Below are 22117 nucleotides of genomic sequence, written 5' to 3'. Positions count from 1 at the left end.
TGCTTTAGCACTATCACCTTGGTGCTGTACTTGTGATGGTGAGTGAGTGACTTCTTACAAGATCTACTTGTTTAAAAGCGTGTAGCACCTCCCCTCATTCTCTCTTGCTACTGCTTCCACTATGTGAGATGCCTCACTCCTCCTCTGTTTTGTGCCATGATTGTAAGTTTCCTGAGGCCTCCCCAAAACCAGAAGCTGCTATGCTTCCTGTACAGCCTGCAGTACCATAAGCCAATTAAACCTATTTTCTTTATAAATTACCCAGTCTTGGGTATTTCTTTATAGCAATGTGAGAATGGACTAATACAATGACTTTGTTTCCAAAATATCCTCCTTAGAATTTCTGCTTTCTCCACCACCTACCCTAAACCAAACCCACCATGTATAGACAGTAAAGCTGTGGGCTTTTTCTGCCCGAGTTGGGAAGATATAAGGTGGTAAGGTCCGTCTGCCTCCCCAGGCAAAAAAAATTACAAACTTGCTATTCTTTCCCAATACAGTAGCAGTTTTCCATTACTTAAATAGTTCTAAAACTGTTGTTTCACTTTTGTTCATTTTCTAGTGCCCTAATATGGTTATTAATTTTTAAAATTGTCCAGTTTTGTACATGTTTTCTACAGAATAAAGTTGCCCATTCTCTTCATGACACTATTTTGGGAAGTGGAATCCTAGAGATTTACTTTTAGAACAGATGTGGGTATAGATCTCTTATACCACCCCACACACAAACTCACACATATTGACCTCCTAATATACTTTTGTAACACACTACAATGTTTAGTAAAGTGAATATTCAGTGTTTACATTATTATTACCATAATACTACAATGGAGCTGTTTCTTTTCTTGTTCAACCTTTTTTTTTTTTCCTTTCTGCAGTGAATAACTGCTTCAATCACCTTTTAGCTAATTCTTTCCATATAATGAAATGGTTTGTCTCGAGATTATCTGTCACATGTTGATATGGTTTGGCTCTGTGTCCCCACGCAAATCTCATTTCAAGTTGTAATCCCCACGTGTTAAAGTTGGGGCCTGGTGGGAAGTGATTGGATCATGGGGGTGGTTTCTAATGGTTTAGCACCATCTCCCCAGTCTCATGATAGAGTTCTCACAAGATCTGATGGTTTAAAAGTGTGTGGCAGTTCCCTGCTCTCTCTCTCTCCTGCCCCCTTGTGAAGAAGGTGCTTGCTTCTTCTTTGCTTTCTGCCATGACTGTAAGATTCCTGAGACCTTCCCAGCCATGTAGAACTGTGAGTCAATTAAACCTCTTTTCTTTACAAATTACCCAGTCTCAAGTAGTTATTTACAACTGTGAAAATGGACTAATACACATGTGGTCAAACAAATCAAATAATTTATCAATTCCACTTTATAACTTAAAAAAAAAAAAAAAATCAGCCATGTATGTTGGCTCATGCCTGTAATCCCAGCACTTGGAAGGCTGAGGCAGGAGGATCACTTGAGTCCTGGAGTTTAAGATCAGCCTAGGCAACATAGGGAGACCCCACTTCTACAAAAAATTAAAAATTAGTCAGACACGGTGGTATGCACCTGTGGTCCCAGCTACTTGGGAGGCTGGGTGGGAGGATCACTTGAGCCCGGGAGGTTGAGGCTGCCATGAGCCATGATCATGCCACTGCACTCCAGCCTGGGCAATAGAGTGAGACTATGTTTCAAAAAAAAAATCTCTATTGCAATCTTCTCTCCCATTTGCTTCAATCTAGGCTGGTATTCTCTAGGCCTGCTGCTCACTCCTTACCCTGGGACTTCCTTATCCTGCTCTCCTTTATTGTACACCTTGTTACCCAATTCCATGTCATCTCTTCCTAGATTGAATCTCTAGTTTTGGTGATTTATATTTTATGGTGAATTACTAAGAAAAATAAACCTTTGAGAATTGTGTTTTGAGACTTTGTTATTTGCAAAATGGCTTTTATTATTTTCATATTTGACTGATAGCTTGACTGTATACAGAATTCTGGGCTGAAAATCTTTTTCCTTTCAAATTATGAAAGCACTGCTTCACTGTTTTCTGGCTTTCAGCTCTGGTGTTAAGACGTTCAATGCTATTCTAATTCTTAATCCATCTTATATTAACTGCCTTTTTCCCTCTGGAAACTTCATCTTTGGTGTTCTGAAATTACTCATTGCTGTGGCCTGAGGTGGCTTCCTTGCTATTCCTCTACTAATTACAGCGGGTACTTAGGGACCCTTTCAGTCAAGAAACTGAAGCCCTAGCTCTGGAAAATAGTCTTGTATTTTTGGTATTTTTATTATTGGATAATTTCCTACATTCTGTTGTCTCTATTCTCTCTTTCTAGAATTTCTATAAGCTAGATGTTGGTTGTCCTGAAAGGCCCAATTTACTTATTCATTCGACAAATACTTACTAGGTACTCACTATGTGCCAGACGTTACACTAAGTGCTGAGATTACAGTGATAGACAAGATAGACAATGTCTCTACCTTCAGGAAACTTAACTGATTATATATATTTTTTGTACTTCTTTAATTTTAATTTTCTTTCTTTTTTTTCTTTTTTCTTTCTTTTTTTTTTTGAGATGGAGACTTGCCCTGTTGCTCAGGCTAGAGTGCAGTGGTGCAATCTTAGCTCACTGTAACCTTCGCCTCCCGGGTTCAAGCAATTCTCCTGCCTCAGCCTCCCTAGTAGCTGGGATTACAGGCGCATGTCACCACGCCTGGCTAATTTTTGTATTTTTGGTAGAGACGGGGTTTCACTATGTTGGCCAGGCTGGTCTTGAGCTCCTGACCTCAGGTGATCTGCCCATCTCGGCCACCCAAAGTGCTGGGATTACAGGTGTGAGCCTCTGTGCCCGGCCTCTTCTTTAATTTTCAATCTCTGTCTTTTGGTTTTAATTTCTGATGTAATTCTTTACTTTTATCTTCCAATTCTTTAATTTTTTCTTCTGAAGCTATTTTTTTTTAAATTCCACATTCTCTGAATTATGGAAGCAATATTAGTTTATTTCTTCAAGGGCATTTTATTTTTTTGAAGATTTTCTTCTGCTGCATACATAATGTGTTTCTTCTCAGTGCTTTTAATTTGCTTGCTTAATAATTTAATTGCCTTGGTTTCTTTTTTGTTGGAGATTTCCTCATTTCCTTAATAATTTAATTGCCTTGGTTTCTTTTTTGTTGGAGATTTCCAAATATTTGGTGAGTCTCAATAATTCATTTCAATTTTAGTGTAAGGCAGTGAAATGCTGAGAGAAAGTTCTTGGGTATAGGTACAAGGTTTGTTGACAGCAGGATGAATGAATATAAGCTCTTTTTTTTAAGAGATGGAGTCTCCCTATGTTCTCCAGGCTGAAGTGCAGTGGTTATTCATAGGTGCAATAATAGTGCACTACAGCCTTGAACTCCTGGGCTCAAGTGACCCTCCTGCCTCAGACTCCCAAGTAGCTGGGACTACAGGCATGTACCACTGTGCTCAGCTTAACCTCATTTTTGTTGAACATCGATGTTACCTCATTTTTGGTTGAATGTTACCGAAGAATCAGTTTCTATAAATCTTTTCTCTAGTTGGTATTCTTCCATTATTCAAAAAAAAAAATGGGTGTAGGGGAGGTCCTCCAATCTCCAACCTTGAGGATTATAGAAGCAAGTTGAAAATGAAGTGGGAAACCTAGAAGTGTAGTAGCTCTATATATACACTTTGAAACAATCATCCTGCTTCCAGCTCCTTGCCTCAGACTGCTTTCCCTGTTACCTGCTGCCTCCAAATTCTGACCTGTTTTGGGGCTCTACAGAGATTATTGGCCCACTCTTTATCCAAATGATCTACAGACACCAAAGCTGCAGCTCCCTCTAGGCGCCAACTGTGTTCCAAAAAAATTTGTTTACATCTCTTGTTTATGACATTGTCATATCTTCTCCATTTCTTGGCCTTTGTTGATATACATCTTTTCATTCCTTAACTGACATTTTAACAGGACTTCTGGGAGAAAATAATTTAAAGATCAATTCACCTTATTTAACCAGAAGGCTTAATATTTTCTAAGGTGTTGCTTCAGGAGCTTGCTTTCATTTTCCAAAAATGACGTTAAGGATGGTATCATTTACTAACTCATTTTTCCTTTCTGGCTCACCGTGAACAAGTAACTACTTATAAGATTTTGATGATTAAACAAATAAGTAAACAAACAAACAAACAAACAAAAAACCATCATCTGCCTTCCCTTAAGTACAATTGCTTCATGTAAATCACATCTTCTAATTAATTGTATTAAAAGTAATTATTCATTGTCCACAAGCTAACACAGCATGTTGCAGCTCTCTAGACACTATAAACCATATCTTTAAATTGCAATGCATTTTAATTATCAGGATTTTCAGTATAATATTTTAAAGTAGCATAACAGAATTTACATAAAATATAATCAACGTTACTGGGAAACAAAAAGAGTAAGGGACAAAGTACAAAACTCAGAATGTTTTTTCTTTCATTTCAACAGGTCCTCTCCCATCCCCATCCCCAAAATACAGCCCCAAGCCAGATGGCAGCCAAGAAAAACAACTCCTCCATCTCTGGGCACCAATTCTTCTGACTGAGGAGTTGTGTTAAGAAAAAAGCTCTGTTTTGTGAGTTACCAGGAAGGTAAAAAAAAAAAAAAAAAAAAAAAAAAAAGATGAAAGAAAGAAAGAAAGGGAGAAAAGCTCCAATTTTCTTTAAAATAGACCTAAGTACGAACTTGATACTATTGCTTTATATCTACAAAGAGGCTATGAAACACTGAAAATGACTCAAGTTCTTAATACTTAAAATTCAATACTCTGTACTTATGAAGGTCAAAATATACAAACTTCTTGGTATATTGGATGATATATTAGTTGGGGTCTATTTTGAAAAGCACCAATTCTACAACATATATTAATCATCTATATTTCCTATATATTTACTATGAAATATCATTCTGGCTTTTAAACAAGAAGCCAATCATTTTGGCTTCTTGTTATGAAATTCTTACCTGATGACACGGTCTCTCCCAACATTACCTTGCAACGCTTACAAATTACTTTGGTATTTGCCTTTGGTTCCTGTGGAACAGAAAAATGTCATTTAAATGTCATTCAGCTTTTCTTAAAAGGAATATATAATTTTAACATAGTCCCCAGAGTATACATTGAACTTTACATTTTATTCTGCCCTCTACTAAATACTGAGAATACATTTAGCTTGTATGCATAATTCACATGCACAGAGATAATTTTTCAAGTCTTAAGAAACAATAAAGCACAGATTCACTTTTCCAAAACTAGCCACTTCTTGATAATCCAAAAGTTGCCAAATAATTTGAATAAGTAGTACCTTACATTTCTAAAAAGAACTTCCAAATAGCCTTATACCTTACAACAGGCAGATGGTGGGCAACAAAGACAGGGTTGATGACTTGCCTCAACTCATGTGTATAGAACACGGAAGAATCAGAACTTGAACTCACACTATTTTGATTCCTAGTCCAGTGTAATTTATGTAAAAGTAACCTATAATCCTTAACTACAATAAGTGAAAAGTTAACAATATCTATTCTGTTCATATACTTCCATTTTTTCCATGTAGGATTGGCACGGTAACTAGAAAGACAGGTAGTGCTCTGGGACAATTCCTGAAACAATCCTAACCTTCAAAAATCCAAATTCACTATTTGAGACATAGATTAAAATAACTAGCATTTGCCTAATCAATAAACAAAGAATATGCCTTTTCACATCCATAATTATACCTTTGTTAAAACCATACAACATTCCTCTCATCCAGATATACTGCAACAAGGCAGAAGCCATATAAAGTGGGCAGGGAAAAGGAGGTTCTGCAACTCTGAACACACCAGGGTACCTTTCCTGGGAAATCACAGAATAGGTGTAGGCTGAAGTAAAGAAGGGCAGTGACTTCTGTTGTGGGATAATATGTGTATTTAATCTAAGGAAAAAAATTTTTAACTGATCAGTATACATTTGAGTATAAGTATATTTTCCTTGGCATAAATAATTTCCTAAAAAGTTGCATAAAAAGTACATTTAAACTGAGTTCCATGGACGTGCTGCTAGTAACTGTCGGAGTTGATGTTTGAATCTGCGTCTTTCTGATGCTAAGGCTTCTGAACACTATGCTAAGTGTTTTCCAAATTACAGCTCATGTGCCCCATTAGTGGGAACCAATTCATGGAACCAATTCAATGGATTACTGTGCTTTGGTTGTTTTGTTTGTTTTATTTTGTTTTGTTTTGAGATGGAGTCTTGCTCTGTTGCCCAGGCTGGAGTGCAGTGATGTGACCTTGGCTAACTGCAATCTCCGCCTCCTGGGTTCAAGAAATTCTCTTCCTCAGCTGGGATTACAGGCACCTGCCACCATGCCCGGCTAATTTTTGTAGTTTTAGTAGAGATGGTTTCACCATCTTGGCCAGGCTGGTCTTGAACTCCTGAGCTCGTGATCCACCCACCTTGGCCTTCCAAAATGCTGGGATTATAGGTATGAGTCATCGCACCAGGTCTACTGTGTTTTCAAAAAGTGAAATACAATAGAACAGAAAATATGACAGTGCTTCAAACACTGAGTAAGTACTGCTTCAAGAAACTTTTATTTGAGGTGTTTGTGTGTGTGTGTGCATGAGTGTGTGTGTGTGTTAGCAGACCTTGATGTAAAAAAATACATTCAATGGCTGGGCGCCGTGGCTCACGCCTGTAATCCCAGCACTTTGGGAGGCCAAGGCAGGTGGATCATGAGGTCAGGAGTTTGAGACCAGCCTGACCAACATGGTGAAACCCCCATCTCTACTAAAAATATAAAAATTAGCTCGGCATGGTGGCACGCACCTGTAATCCCAGCTACTCAGGAGGCTGAGGCAGGAGAATCGCAGGAACCTGGGAGGGGAAGGTTGCAGTGAGCCGAGATTGTTCCACTGCATTCCAGCCTGGGTGACAGAGCAAGAATCTGTCTATATATCTACACACACACACACACACACACACACGTATATATATATATATATATACCCACACACACATATATATACACACACACATATACACACACACATACACACATATACATATACACACACACACATATATATACACACACACACACACATACATATATATATTCAATTAGAGGTCAAAGTCAAGAGCAACAGCACAATTCATATTGGGGTCGTTTTCTATGGCCTATTCTTTCCCCCAGTCTCAAACACATGCAACTAGTAAAAAATCCATAAATGCCCACAGCTCTTCTATTTAGAAACTTCTGAGATGAATCCCTTCCTACACTGAATTAACCTTCAGTAACATAAACACTTATTCCATTTTTTCCTGGTCTAGCGGCAGTATTTGGACAGATTCTGCAGCCTTTCTCAAAAGTCTCTGCCGAGGAAACAAAAGCACACATGAACTTCATAAGTCAGTTTAGTCCTGGCTGAAACTTTGATCCAGGCACACTCCCAAAGTGGGCCCCACAGTGTACCATCTCTGGCCATTGCACTGACATCCTTATCAGGCACATCACAAATGGCAGGTCTCAGAGCCTGACTCAGGTAGGAAACTGGATGGGGTCATTCCCATGAGAGGTAAGAGACAGACACAGAAACCTAGGAAGGTGCCAATTTATTCAGGTCCAGGAAGAAGAGAACTCAGAAAGCCAGTATGGTCTACAAAGGGTGTCATTCTGGCAGTTTAATGCTTTCTCACAGTAAGACATACCCCTGTATGGCTCCAAGTTGATATTAAAAATATTTTTTAAAGAGTACTATTTTGTACAAGTTAAATCTGATCATACTCATTAAATGTTACCAAAAACTAAGGGCTTTACTAAAAACTAATATTGGTATTGTAACAGCAAGGCTTGAGAATAAAGAATTTTTTTATTTGAAGCAGAAATTTTTTTTTTCAAGTGCTCTGATATGTACTTCATTCGTAACTGCTATCACAGAACATCTCACCTTGTCTTTCAAGGGGGCAGGAGAAGTGTTTTTTGTTTGCTTGTTTTTAAAATAAGATTCTACCCTTATCAGACATAGGTAATCAGGATTTAAAAATCAGATCAACAACAACCAAATTATCTCAATCACATGTGTGGATCTTGATTCAAACAAACCTATACTAAAAGATACTTTTTTTTTTTTTTGAGACGGAGTCTCGCTCTGCCGCCCAGGTTGGAGTGCAGTGGCCGGATCTCAGCTCACTGCAAGCTCCGCCTCCCGGGTTTACGCCATTCTCCTGTCTCAGCCTCCCGAGTAGCTGGAACTGCAGGCGCCCGCCACCTCGCCTGGCTAGTTTTTTTTTTTTTTTTTTTTTTTTGTATTTTTAGTAGAGATGGGGTTTCACCGTGTTAGCCAGGATGGTCTCCATCTGCTGACCTCGTGATCCGCCCATCTCGGCCTCCCAAAGTGCTGGGATTACAGGCTTGAGCCACCGCGCCCGGCCACTAAAAGATACTTTTAAGTCAACTGATAAAATCTGTATATGGCCTGGTATTGTATCATTAAGGAATAATTGTTAATTTTATCAGGTGTGATGACAGTGTGGCTACTAAAATCCCTAATTTTACACATAGGGATAAAATGACAAGACTGTTTTAAAGCACTTCAGGAAAAAAAGGAGCAGATGAAGCATACTAGTATGATGAATCCATATTGAAATTCACAATACCATTCTTTTTGTAATTGTGAATACTTACAGAGTTTGACAACACATTTTTCTAAGAAAACAAAAAGACCCACTTATGGATTTAACAAAACAAATTACCAAAATCAACTAATTATTACTAAGTACTCCAAGAAAGAAAAAAAGATAAAGATGTTACTCATCCTTGCTAGCAGTAATATTAATGTAATCAAAGATCAATTTTATTTGTTCTTTAAAAAACACAGTGAAGTCTTGAATAATATTTTGAATCTTATAAAAGGAAGAAATGCCATCTTTATCATCCCATTATTATAAGATACAATTTTTTTTTTTTTTTTTTTTTGAGACGACGTCTCACTCTGTCACCAGGCTGGAGTGCAGTGGTGTAATCTTGGCTCACTGCAACCTCTGCCTCTCAGGTTCAAGAGATTCTCCTGCCTCAGCCTCCTGAGTAGCTGGGACTACAGGCCCCTGCCACCATGCCTCGCTAATTTTTTTGTAGTTTAGTAGAGATGGGGTTTTACCATGTTGGCCAGGATGGTCTCGATCTCCTGACTTTGTGATCCACCCACCTCAGCCTCGCAAAGTGCTGGGATTACAGGCATGAGCTACCATGCCCAGCCCAAGATGCGAAATTTGTATTATGTGGGTGGGCACAAAATAGAACAAGAGGGATGATAAATGAATACACGAACAGGGAAATCTTCAGCAGGTATCTTTAAAAAAAAAAAAAAAAAGTAGATACCGCTGCAATGACAAAGGCTCAAATAAAGTACTATAAACTCTAAAAAGCTATGGAAGAAAAGAAACAGCGTTGGGCTTCACGTTTGTGCTGTTTTTAGAAGCAGATCTTTTTAATTAAACATATTATAACACATAAATTTTGTTTAAAGAGAATCTCTGTTTGTAATGCATTTTTCTTCACCTATCCTTGAAGGAAATAATAAGGCAAGTTGTGTAATGAAGCAGCCTAACAGTGTGGGAACTCTACAGAGAAAACCTCAAAGACAGACATTGTTGTGGACTAATTAAGTCAATATATCTGAGACAGGGCCGGACTGCTCAGAGAGGTGGATTAGCCTTGCGTCCTCCCTTTTAGTTTCCCTTTGTGTTGTCTCAATTTCTAAGGACCCTTGATATTGTCTCACCAAAAAAATGTTTCCCAAGAGATACCATTAGGATGCTTTGTTACTATGTGACATTTCAAAACCCTGCTAGATAGCTAGACTGGGTGATAGGAGAAATAGGTTTTCAATAGCACAGAACAGCCTTGTTCCCACAGGAGCCTTGAGAGCACTGTTTACGCAGTCCCTCCAAATTTACGTTTCTATTTTGGTCAGAGGCACACTCTTTGGACTGCTATAATATACAATTAAAGAGGGACTTTCATCTAGGCTAACTTGAAGAAAATCTTTTCAACAGCAGCTTGTCATGATAGTACAGAATTTCCCACAGTCTCCTTGATACTAAAACTGTAATGTCTAAAAATATGATGGGTCTTTCTTTAATGGATAAGATAGCTGTTTACTATGAAGAGAAATTCTTGTAAATTGCATCACATAACTGATAAAGATGTAAATGTGAAGAATATATTTCAGCACAGAGTGCTGAGTTTATTTAAAAAGGGAAACATGGTTTCTCTCATTTACTCTTTCTGTACTACCTTTCTGCTCACAACTTCCAAATATTTTTAAAATGTATAGCTTAATCGTAAAGATGAAATTTAAAACACATAAAGTATTAGTATATATTTAGATTAAAATACAAATTTAATTAATCATATTAAATATAACAAATGTATATTAACTTACTATTTACCTTTTAAAATATAAAATGTAAAGTACCACATTTCACCAAAGTGAACCATATTTAGATTAAGGGATTTCTGTTTACAGTATAAGATGAGGCACTTAAATAATTTTCTTTGACAACAACTTAACGTCCACATTCGACGAATTTCCTTCATCTCCCTCAGAATAGTTCTATAAACTAATTTACAACCTAAGAGCTGCCCATCCACTGCATATTTCCTGCAGTCGCTCAGTTTCAGTTCTTATTACAAAAATTAAATGAGTTCTGAATGAAATTTAAAATACAATGTTTTCGTTCCCACCAATAATCAGATGTTAAAATGCTTCTCTGGCAATGATTTTACTTTTTAAATAACATCTGTATTGACTGGCCATCAGTGGAATGATTTCTCACAGGGCTAAGCCAATGCCATTGATTTTCTTTTAAAATAAAGTAAAACACTTGTTCTCTGCAGTGAGAGAAAATTGCCTTCTTCCCAAAGTAACCTACGCAGCAAGAACCACCTGACCTCACACTGTCAAGCACCAATTCAGACCCTGCAACACAAGCTTTATCTCCACTCCTGGGCTCCTCCATTCCTCTTTTTACTTGATGACATCTGCATTTATGACTTCAGCAGAAGTCTAGACTGTGGGCAGAAACAGTAAAATACCTCAGCCTAATAGTATAGTAGATATCCTGGAGCAACAGAACACTTTTAACTTAAATCAGACTATTTAGGATAAAATGCACACAAATTATGCAATATTGTCCTAAGAACAAGAAAGCAGGGCATTTTGTTTGTAAAATGGTAGCACTCCCAATTCTATGACTGCAGAGGTCTTCCTCTTCTTATTCTTCGAGGCCCCTGTGGCTGTTTTAGTTTAAAGCCATATGCTCTTCCTGTTTTGATAAAGCAGAGATAGTGATGACAGTTGAAAATAATGAATTTTGGCCTTTACAGCAGTCTATGTAACAAGACCTTAATTAGGAAAAGATTGAAGAAACTAGTATCTAAGACAACCTCTAAATTAGCATTTAGTTTGAAACGATATTTTACCAATTTACAACGGTTGTCAGAAGAAACACAGCACATCTCCACTGGGGATAGTTCAGGTCTTGGCTGCCACAAACTGGTTCTTAAATTCACCAAGAAGAAAGAGTCTCCAATAAAACAGTCATTCTCTTGCGGATGAAGTGGTTTATTAGCAAAGGGGTCAGGATGACAACACCATTCTCCAACTAGAGCTCCCCAGTTCTCACTCGGCAGTGGGAGCACCCTGAGGAGCTTCCTAGTGGAAAGAGGAAAAATCATTTTTAACAGAACAAAATGGAACTAACATTCTCTTAATTAAATGAGCATAAAAGATGAAAGAAATTCATTAACCACAAGGCTTGCGATGCTAATTTTTCCCCAATTATAAAAGTAATATATACTCACTACAACTAATTTTGAAAATGCAAGGAGGTATAAACAAGGAACAATCATCCTTTTATCTCACTACCCAGAGATAAGTAACTAAACATGACAGTGTATTTCTTTGCCATCCGTTCAAAAGATATATCTGTACATATCACACAAAGTTTGAGAATGGTGAATAAACATACTATATCTTGCTTTTGTTGTTTTATTTAGATGAATCCTAATTAGTCCACAGTATTCTATTCTATAATCAAAACTTTTGAGATCATTCCCTCAACCGTTAGATATTTAGGTTTTGAGTTTTTCATTATCAATAACTCTGTGATGAATGTTCCTGTTAGAATATTTATGAACATATCTATTTTCCTTGGAAAGAATCTTATATAAGTGTGAGATGATAAGCACAAATTGTATGCATATTTTAAAACCTAACACCTATTTGGTGAATTTCTTTCCAGAAAGGCTGTGCCAATCTATAGTTCTTCCACTCACCCTTTTCATAAATGAATACTATCATTTCTGCATTAGTAATAGGTGAAAGTATTTTCAATGCTGCTTTAATTGGCAACTCTTAAGTTACTGGTGAGATTCATCTAGTTTTTCCACTTACAGACCACTGTGTTTCTTCTGTGAATTGTGATTAGTGACTATTTTCCAGGGTCTGTATTACTATGTTCTTATTAATTTATAAAAATGTGTTATATATTAAGATTATTAGCCTTATGTTTATTAACCTGTTACAAATTTTTTTGGTGTTACTGCCTTTTATTTTGGTTTACATGTCTTAACTGTCAAATCACCTAACAACTTTCTTCTATAATTTCTACTACTATATTTTAATAAACTTTTCATTTTGGAATAATTTCAGATTTACAGAAAACTTACAAAGGTAATATATTAGTTCCCATATACACTTCACCCAGTTGGCCTTAAAGTTACTATTTTATGATACTATGGTAGATTTGTCAAAACTACACACTTAGAATTTCACATGTTTTTCCACTAAAATCCTTTTTTTCCCCCAAGATCTAATTCATGATAATACTTTGCATTTAGTCATCATGTCTCCCTAGTCTCGTCTGGTCTGTAATAGTTTCTCAATATTTCCTTACTTTTCAGAAACTTGAGATTTTTGAAAAGATCATGTATTTTACAGAATATTCTTCAATCTGAGTTTGTCTAATATCGTCTCAAGATTAGGCTGGTGGTATGGATTTGGGGAAAGAATCTCACAGAAGTGAAACGTACCCTTCTCATCATATCATAGCAGAGAGTATATCACATCAACACAACTTAGTGATGCTAATCTTGATAACTTGGTTAAGGTGATATCTGCTAAGTTCCTCCTTCTAACAAAACACAAACACTAGTACATTAATGTACATTCAGATGTTATAAGTTAAAATATTTAAGATGTGAATGCTACTTTTTTTTTTAAACAATTCCCCTTATTTCCCTTTGATTTCCCCAATCAACCGAGTCACATAAAAGGGCAATTACAATTCAGAGGAGGGTACACAATTTATAACTGCAGAGGACAAAGCTAGAAACAAGAAAGGCTGATTTTAGTTTAACATAAGGAAGAACTTTTCCTTTGAAATTAGTATACACTGCACCATTGGTATCATCAAGGTGCTGAGCCTGTTAAGCATAGTGAGAAGTGATTCTTTCAACATACACTTCCTATAAGTCTACCATGAATAAGGCATTCTACTGGCACAAAATATGAACATATACAGTCATCTCTCTTAAGGTACTCATGTTCTAGTAAGAAATATGGACCTATAAACAAATAACAAAAGCACATGTTATAAATGCTCGTAACAGAGTAATGGTTCTAAACTCTTGCAGTGGGTGGGGGCGTGTGTGGCGCCAGGGGGAGCAGTACAGATCCCTTTGAATATTTAAGAAAAGTGTTAGCCTCTTTCCTCAAACATACATTTCTACAAGCACACAAAATCTGCGTATTACTTCAGGGGATTCATGGATCCCCAAGACCAATCAATGAATTCAGGGCAATATACACAAAGCACTATGGGAACAGACTGTACATAGACTTCAGAGAAGAGGTAATATCTGAGCTGGCCTTTGAAGGATAAATAGTAGTTCTCCAGGCAATGAAAGGAATTAAGGGCATCATGGAAGAAACAATATGAAGGTAGATGCCATATATGTTTACTTTGACACTGTATTTTGCTGTCTTATGTTGCTTCTAACGTATAGCATGAGCTCTTAAATGTTTGTTGAAGAAATGAACTAGTGTATTTTGATAACTAAAATGTGTGAAGCATTTCACACTGGTTGTATCTGTTGCACACTGGAATTCAGGGGTTAACAAATCTTTTCCCTTGCTGCTTGAGAATCTGACCTTTGGTTAGCCACCTAGCTCTGTTTCCCTGGAAACCAGGTAAGATCTTAGGCATCGACTATATTGCTAGGCAACACTGCTTACGGTAAAAATGATCCTTGGTTGGTAAACTGCATCTGAACCAGGAAGAAATATGAATGAGCTGTAGATGTCTGATAGGATACTTTGGCTTTCCCTGAATGCAGTCTCTTCTTGGGAACCCTACAAACTGTATCAAGAATTGTTACAAGAAAAATACTGGCTGCTTAAGGCAGAAGGCCTTCTTCTGAGCCAGGGCAGCTCCCGTTCCTCCCTGATGTGGAGCTTATGCTTTGTACCTGGAACTACGCCGTGTGGGCAGACAACAGGCCCCAGAAAGGTATGTGAGCTGTCACTTGTGCAAACATGCAGAGCCCCTGCTGAGAGGAATTCTTGATGCTGCCCTGCTGGCTAGCTGGCAAAGAATGTGGACTGTGGTAGCCTTGTGAGTCCACATGTTTAGGTAACTTAAGAAGACCCTTGGTGGGCACTAAACACACCTTATTTCATTTAATGCTTGCAACAACTTTGTAAGACAAGAAATATCATTTTCCTATACGGAGGAGGAAAGTGAGGCTCAGAAATGTTAAGTAATCTGCATAAGTTCACAGAATCAGAGGTGATCAGTAATGGCAGGTTCTTAGTCCAGGTCTTCCTGCCTCCAAAACCAAACTTTTTCCTTAGAATATATTCCCTGCCCTGGCAATGCAGAACAACCATAGAGGAGACTTGGGCAGGTAGGATGGTGGCAAACTGTGTGGGGTGTTCCAGGCCATGCTAAGGGGTAGGGACTTGGTACCTCAGGTGTGTAGGAAGCATTACAGAATTTTAAGCGGAATAACAGGTCAGATTTGAATTTTACCAAGAAGAAGCGGAAGAAGAAAAGGGCAAATAAATTGCCTGTTTAGAGTGGGAAGGAGTTAGGCCTAAATAGGCTCCTGGACTTTCTCCATCATTAAGATCTTTTGTCTCCTGACATATTGCATGTAGTGCCAATAAACAAACCCTCAATACAGTGCAAGAGACAACAATGGCAAAATCGCCTACATGATCAGGGAAATAAAATTGCCCCAAGATTTACAGAGATCTGGGAGACAACTCACATTAACACAAAATATGATATTTTAAACTTAATGTGACTACATTATCATGTGAATAAAAGCTTTAATATATCCTATAACCATCTACATAAGACACCAGGAGCAAGAAAGTGCCTAATCTTTAAGTCATTGCAAAGAAGAAAGAGTTTTTAAAGCAGAAAAATTTTTTTTGATGTTTTGAAGAAAACATAAAACATTTCAGAACAAAAGATTTTAATCACTGCTTTACTGAAAGCATATTTATCTAAAACCCTGAAAAATAGACTTTGATATGATCTACTTCCCAAGAGAACTTTCAAAATAAAATAGATACCATCTTTTTCAAGGTTAGTTTTTAGGTAGAATCCTGGCGGAGCTCAAAAAAACAGTGAAATGATTTCCTGAATTTTCTCTCAGCTTAAGATTCTATAATGAACAGCAACACAACTTCACAATAAATTAAAATTTCCTAGTTATTTTTAATGTACCATGAGCACAGACTTTTAGGAAACAAAATATACAAATGATATCGATGTTTAATACTTAAACATATACACAAGAAAATGTATGCCCCTTAACTTTAATAGAGGTAAAGAAAAATGAAGAATGTGAAAATAAAGAAACATACATAAGAAAATAAAATTATGCTCCTTAGCTTTAAAATGAAACATTAATCAGTGATAATAACAATGGTAATAACAGCTTTTACAGATTGGATTATAACCAAGCGGACATTAAGAATATTAATAACATCAACTATCTAAAGCTCAAAATATGGCTGCTGGAATTAGATAAATTCAGGTGACATTCTCCGACTGGCAGGCCACAAATCCTATAAAACTAGCTTAGCACTTTAATACTATTACATACATAGTATGATTAGAGCCATAAAAGTATAATTTTATTCCAAAAGTTTGTACAGTGTTACCAATAGTGCAGTTGGTGACTGTACTCTTTTTTAACCTCTTTGTAGAAACGTGATTATATTCTTGGGAGTAGTTATTTTCAGGTTACAATTGTAGCTGGTCTGCCAAGTGGCTCAATCAAGTGGTTGGATATCCTGACATCTCATGTTTCCAAAGATCCCATCTTGCTGGTTTTCCTCCAGGGTGTCAATGCCCTCATGAGATCTAGGCTGACACCTAGCACTACCCTGCCAGTGCAGGGAGAACAGGGCAAAACATCCAGATACCTCAGGAGAGCCACTCTGTTTCAAATCATCTGAAAATCAAAAGGCTTGAGTTTGAAAGTTTGGCCAACTGATTTCATTCATGTATGAGATGAATTCATTTCTAGAATATATAAATTCCAAACACAAGGACTATTTGGCTGTTTCTGAAACTATTCACAACAAAATACATTTCATTATTGTTGCTGGATATTGGCCTGTTAATCTTAACAAGAGCATAATCAAAAATTACATACATTCACACACATTTTACAGAAAAACTGTTAATCTGGTAAAATGTAAATTGGAGAATTTAATTATAAAGAAATGAGGCATTATTTGGTTTTGAATAACCACAATAAACAGCTAAGAACAAGTGACCTTAAAATTAGGTGCTGCTGTAATTAGCAGGTATCATGTGCCCTGGTGCTAGTAAGTATTTAAAAGCCATTAATGAGTCTTACTGTTTAAACTGTCCTCTACATCTTATTTCTACAATTAAGTTGACAAGAACCTTTTTTATTTAAAAAAAAAAAAAAAAAGAATAAGCATTAGTCCCATACTACGAAATAATCATGAATCACAAAGTACATGAAACCGCAAATACAAATGAGGTTCATTGATCAGGGAATTTTCATGTTTCATAGCACTCTAACAGGTTTATCTAATCCAACGTCCTCATTTTACAGGTGAGGAAACTGGAGCCCAGGAAATTAATGTAACATGTTCCCAGATAATAAGACTAGCCAGTAAGCAGATCTTAACTCTGTTCCACTGCTCCTATAGAGGTGCTCCCAATACAGATAAATCAACATATTCCAAGGTACCTTCCTGGGAAATATGTTTACAGTTACTTGATTTTTGGCACATACATGCTCTTTTGAAAACCTTTGGTCTTGTTTTCTATTTAACGAGCACAAAGTTGTCCTTACCACTCACATAAAACATAACTGAGGGAGAAATAAGAACAACACTGGGTTTGACATTAATGGTCAACATGAAATCTATGTGCACATACTTAAGGAAGCATCTTTATCCATACAACTCAGTCAAAGGGCAAGCTACCTAAGAGTTAAAGGTAAGCAAAGCCTTGAGTCATTTACTAAGGATTTCTCTGCATTACGGAAGAGGCATGCATATGCCAGGCACACAGGTGTGACATGAAAAGGTTTTTGGGTAAGACTTGCTTAAATGAGGCAAAGGCTAAGTCAAGTCCACTGTTTCTCAGCGAGAAAAAGAGAAAGGGAATTCATTTCCTTGGCACATGCAGAGTATGTGAATCACAGTCTTGAAACAAAAAGGTTTGAAACACTAAACTAGATAATTTGCTAGTTTGCTAATAAGAACAATTTGGAAAAGAGTGTAGGAAATCTATAAAACCAATTTAAAAGACCTTGTTGAGCATTAGCTATTACATATGTTACATCCTTTAACTCTCTTGACAAGTTTGGAAAATAGGCCTTATTAGAAGGCTGTATTAGAAGAAGCTGAGGTAGTACAAACACAACTTCCCAGCTACTAAGTCATGAAGCTGGATTTCAAACCCAGGTCCCATTCTCCTGCTCCTGCCTCCAGGGCCAGACGATGGTCAAGGTTAGGGAGAGTGAGTGCTGCCCTTTTAGTTCTCAGTTCCATCACTGTAAAAGGGACTGACACAGAAGATACAGTTCCTGAACAGAAAAAATGGGGGCAACAGATACAAGATTTTTCATATTATCATCCTGTTCCAATGAAACACAAATAACTGCCAATAATGAGCCAGCATATTCTTTACTGCAAGCAGCACCCAGAAATAATGTTACACTGATTTAACATGTTCCAACTGTAACTTCTAGGAATCCCCATTGTTGTCTAGGAATGAATGTTTCAGAAACTTCATCTGAGAATTCAACCAAAGCCTAAAATAGACTGAGAGCAGGAAAACACTCTTGGTTCAACTACAGTGTAAACAGATCCCCTGAATCTTTCAGGATAAAGTGGGCCTGTCACCAAGTACATGCAGTAACTTCAACCCTTAAGTAATCCAAGCAAAGATGAGGTTCCCTCTCTGCAAATTTAAAGTCACCTCATTTCTTACTCAAGACAGTTACTCTGAGGATCCTCCATTTGTAACCTCTCACTTATGCCAGAATAACTCTGTGCCATCTCATCTACCTGGGACACTGCCAGAAATCAGGAAGCAAGCAAGAGAGGTTGGTAGAAGGCCAAAACAAACATGTCAACGTTTATTCAATTCAACCCAGCAAAAATTGATTGAGAGCACACTATTTACGAGGGACAGTGCCTGATGCTGCGGACAGGGATGATGATGATAAGAACAGTAATTATTGCAGTAGCTAATACATACGGAATGCTTGCCACGTTGCCACATGCCAGGCACTGTCATAAACACTTAAACTCACTCAATTCTCCTAGCAACCCTATGAGATATGTCCTACTGTTAGCCACATTTTTGCAATAAAAGAATTGAGGCACAGACTGCTTAAGTAACTTGCCCAGAGTCACACAGCTAGTAAATGTCAGGTGCAAACCTAGTTACTCTGGCTTCTGAGTCTGTACTACTAGACAGACTTAGAAGGGACTACACCGTACTGCACTCTCAAAAGAGTACGGATAAAGGATACAGGGCACAAGATTATCTGCATTCTGAAAGCCTACAGTTTAGTTGTGAAGACAGGCAAATAAACCTTAGAGGAGCACCTAAACCAACCCAGGGTTGAGAGAAGGCTCATGACAGTACCTGTCCTGTCAACTGAATTCTGAAGTTCAGGTAGGAGCCAACCAGGGGAAGACGGGGTGTGGGGTGCATTCCTCCAGGAAAGGAAGTCACTTTCATAAGGCCCCAGGATGAAAAAAATCATGAAAAGACTGTGGGGCTGCACACTGATCACCAGAGATACGTACAGAACACCAGTCAATAATGGCATGTTTTTTGGGGGAGGAGGAATAGGGGAATAGGTTGGGAGAGATATAAAATGTGAGGGTGGAGAGGTAAATAGAGGTAAACTCATAAAGCTCCATTGTAGCATGTTTCTGGAATTTATACTGGAGAAATGGGGGGTCATGGAGGGGTCTGACCAGTAGAGCCCGATGCATTTGAGAACAATTACTTAGTTGTGCTAAAATAGATCAGACGAGAGGACAAAACTACAGGGAGGCTCAATGGATGAGGCGCTGGTGCAACAAGTGTAATTAGGTGAGAAGACAGTGGCCTCAACTAAGGTAGAGGCACTGGGGTGGAGGAAAGTGGATTTACGTAAGACATGCTATGAAGAAAGTAACAAAAGAACTTGGCAATTGACCATTTATGGCGGGAGCCCCTTAGAGCAAGCTGATCCACGTTAGAGCATATGGCCCAAAGGCTTTGAATGTGGCCCAACACAACTATGCAAACTTTCTTAAGACATGAGATTTTTTTGGCAATTTTTTTAAAGCTCATCAGTTATTGTTAATGTTAGTGTATTTTATGTGTTGCCCAAGACAGTTCTTCATCTTCCAGTATAGCTCGGGGAATCTGAAAGCTTGGACTCCCCTGCCTCCAGAGGGAGGAACTTCTGTCTACACCAGGTTTCTACCTTGAGGACAGGCAGAAGTACAGCATTACTGAAATAAGGAACACCGGAAGAGAAGCAGGTTTCAGATAGGAAGGATTCACTTACTTACAAGTCTTAGGAACCTGGCTCAGGAAACCCATCTAATAAAAAACTCTAAATTCTTTAAATATTATTAACAATAATTAGGATTTAATCTGTCTCTCCAGCCTATGAATGACTCATGGCTGAAGCTTTAGGGGGAAGGGTTTGTGCCCAAGAAACAAGAAGGCTGACATGAGGACGAAAGAAGACAAAAAAAGAAAAAAAAAGAAATTAAAAAGCCTTTGGGAATGCAAAAAAAACGCCAAAAACAACAACAACAACAAAGAAACCAGCAAAGAGTCCTTCCCATCTCAACAGGGCAATTGCAGCACATGGCAAGAATAAATGATAAAATTAACCTAATCATTGAGAAAAGGTTAATTTGTGCTCTGTATGCTCTGTTTTAATAAGCAGGAGAAATAGGAAATGGATTTAGAAAGGCACTGATAAAAATAGTTCAAATAAAAAGTTTTTGTGCAAAAGCTTCTGTTATGTGGAAAAAATTACTGAATGTGGAAAATGTCACTCAGCATCGTGTTGGATGAAACATGTGACAGGTCCCATGTTTCTTTTCAGGAGGGAGGTGCTTCAGTGATCAGCACAGGTTTTCAGCCGAGATAAGCTCTCCTCTCTCAAAACCAGCATCCTAGTGCTCCCCTTTACGTCCCTAAGAGCTAATCACTCTGATTGCTAGCAAGTTTTGTGGCTGATTTTGTTCAAAGTGATATTAAGCTGGCTCTCACTTTAAGGCCATATACTACTCCATTGGCAATTTCTTGAAAAATTCTGATAGAAAAAGAGATAACCATTGCCAGGCATGGAATTAATCAGTGTTAAATATATTCCTTACCTGTCTTTTATTATGACTTCACCACAGGATTGGCAATAAAATGTGCAACATTCTTGGGCTTGCGAGCTTTGATTAAACATTGAAATCAGTTCTAAAGGAAGTCAATGAAATAGCTAATCTTAGAGATTGAAACAAATATATTATCATACTTAAACAGTTCAATAGCCACAATAAATTACCATCCATAAACAGTTTATGATCCACCCAAAAGTACACATTTAATTAATACTATCTGATGACTCAAGCAGAGCAAATATTGTGAAGTATTTTTGAAAACAACAGATTTTGCTAAGTGTTCCAGAGCTAGGTGCTCCCCTAGATTACACATGTAGCATTTGTTAATTCTCTCGTTCTATAAATACCAACATTAAGGATGAGTGAAAAAGAACTATTTCCTTCTCATCAAGCTAACTACACAGCTCTCCAACATTCTCAGCTTTCCTCTGCTATGTCTCACAATAGTGTTTCATCAGTGTAAACAAATAGAGTTCTTAAATTTGAGTTTAATTTTTTGTTGTTGTTGTTGAGGCACCCAGGCTGGAGTGCAGTGGCACGCTTTTGGCTCACTGCAATCTCCACCTCCTGGGTTCAAGCAATTCTCTGCCTCAGCCTCCTGATTAGCTGGGATTACAGGTGCCCGACACCACACCTGGCTAATTTTTGTATTTTTAGTAGAGACGGGGTTTCACCATCTTGGCCAGTCTGGTCTTGAATTCCTGACCTCGTAATCCACCTGCCTTGGCCTCCCAAAGTGCTGGGATTACAGGCGTGAGTCACCATGCCCAGCCAAATTTGAGTTTAATTTTATTTAAACAAGGTTTATGTCCAATCTAGCATATTACCAAATGAACAAACAAAGATCTCAAACTAATGTTTATTGGACACCTCCCTGTGAATGGAATGGCTCCAAAAAGAGTCCAATTATTCCAGAGCAAAAGTCAATTTCTAATGAAAGCTATGGTAAAACACTGAAAGCTGTGGGGAAAAAATGTATATTTCTCACGCTATGGTAAGAGCAGCATAAGGCAGCACGTTCCCTTAGTTTCCATTATTTCTTTTATGAAATAAGGAAACTTTCATTTAAAAGAAACAACTAAAATATGTCTGTAAAAATCTAATTAAACAAATGAGCTCATATCCATCAGA

The 22117-nt window shown here is 37.6% G+C and overlaps 1 protein-coding gene across 2 annotated transcripts in view; it reads right to left on the bottom strand.

Annotated features, from left to right (window-relative positions):
* The window catches only part of UBE3D (ubiquitin protein ligase E3D), a 187856-nt gene that overhangs the window by 155313 nt on the left and 10426 nt on the right, over window positions 1-22117 (bottom strand). Inside the window, exons 3-5 of one of the 2 annotated variants that reach the window (XM_026454541.2) lie at window positions 20972-21062; window positions 11491-11722; window positions 4988-5057 (exon numbers count right to left, since the gene is read on the bottom strand). In XM_026454541.2, the coding sequence (XP_026310326.1) occupies window positions 4988-5057; window positions 11491-11722; window positions 20972-21062 (393 nt within the window). The remainder of the gene's footprint in view (window positions 1-4987; window positions 5058-11490; window positions 11723-20971; window positions 21063-22117) is intronic. The other variant, XM_026454542.1, reaches the window with a different exon arrangement.

Source organism: Piliocolobus tephrosceles, chromosome 5 (assembly GCF_002776525.5).
Source record: "Piliocolobus tephrosceles isolate RC106 chromosome 5, ASM277652v3, whole genome shotgun sequence".
Classification (NCBI taxonomy): domain Eukaryota; kingdom Metazoa; phylum Chordata; class Mammalia; order Primates; family Cercopithecidae; genus Piliocolobus; species Piliocolobus tephrosceles.
The sequence above is the reverse complement of the archived record's forward strand: the minus strand, read 5'-3'. Positions and strand labels throughout refer to the sequence as shown.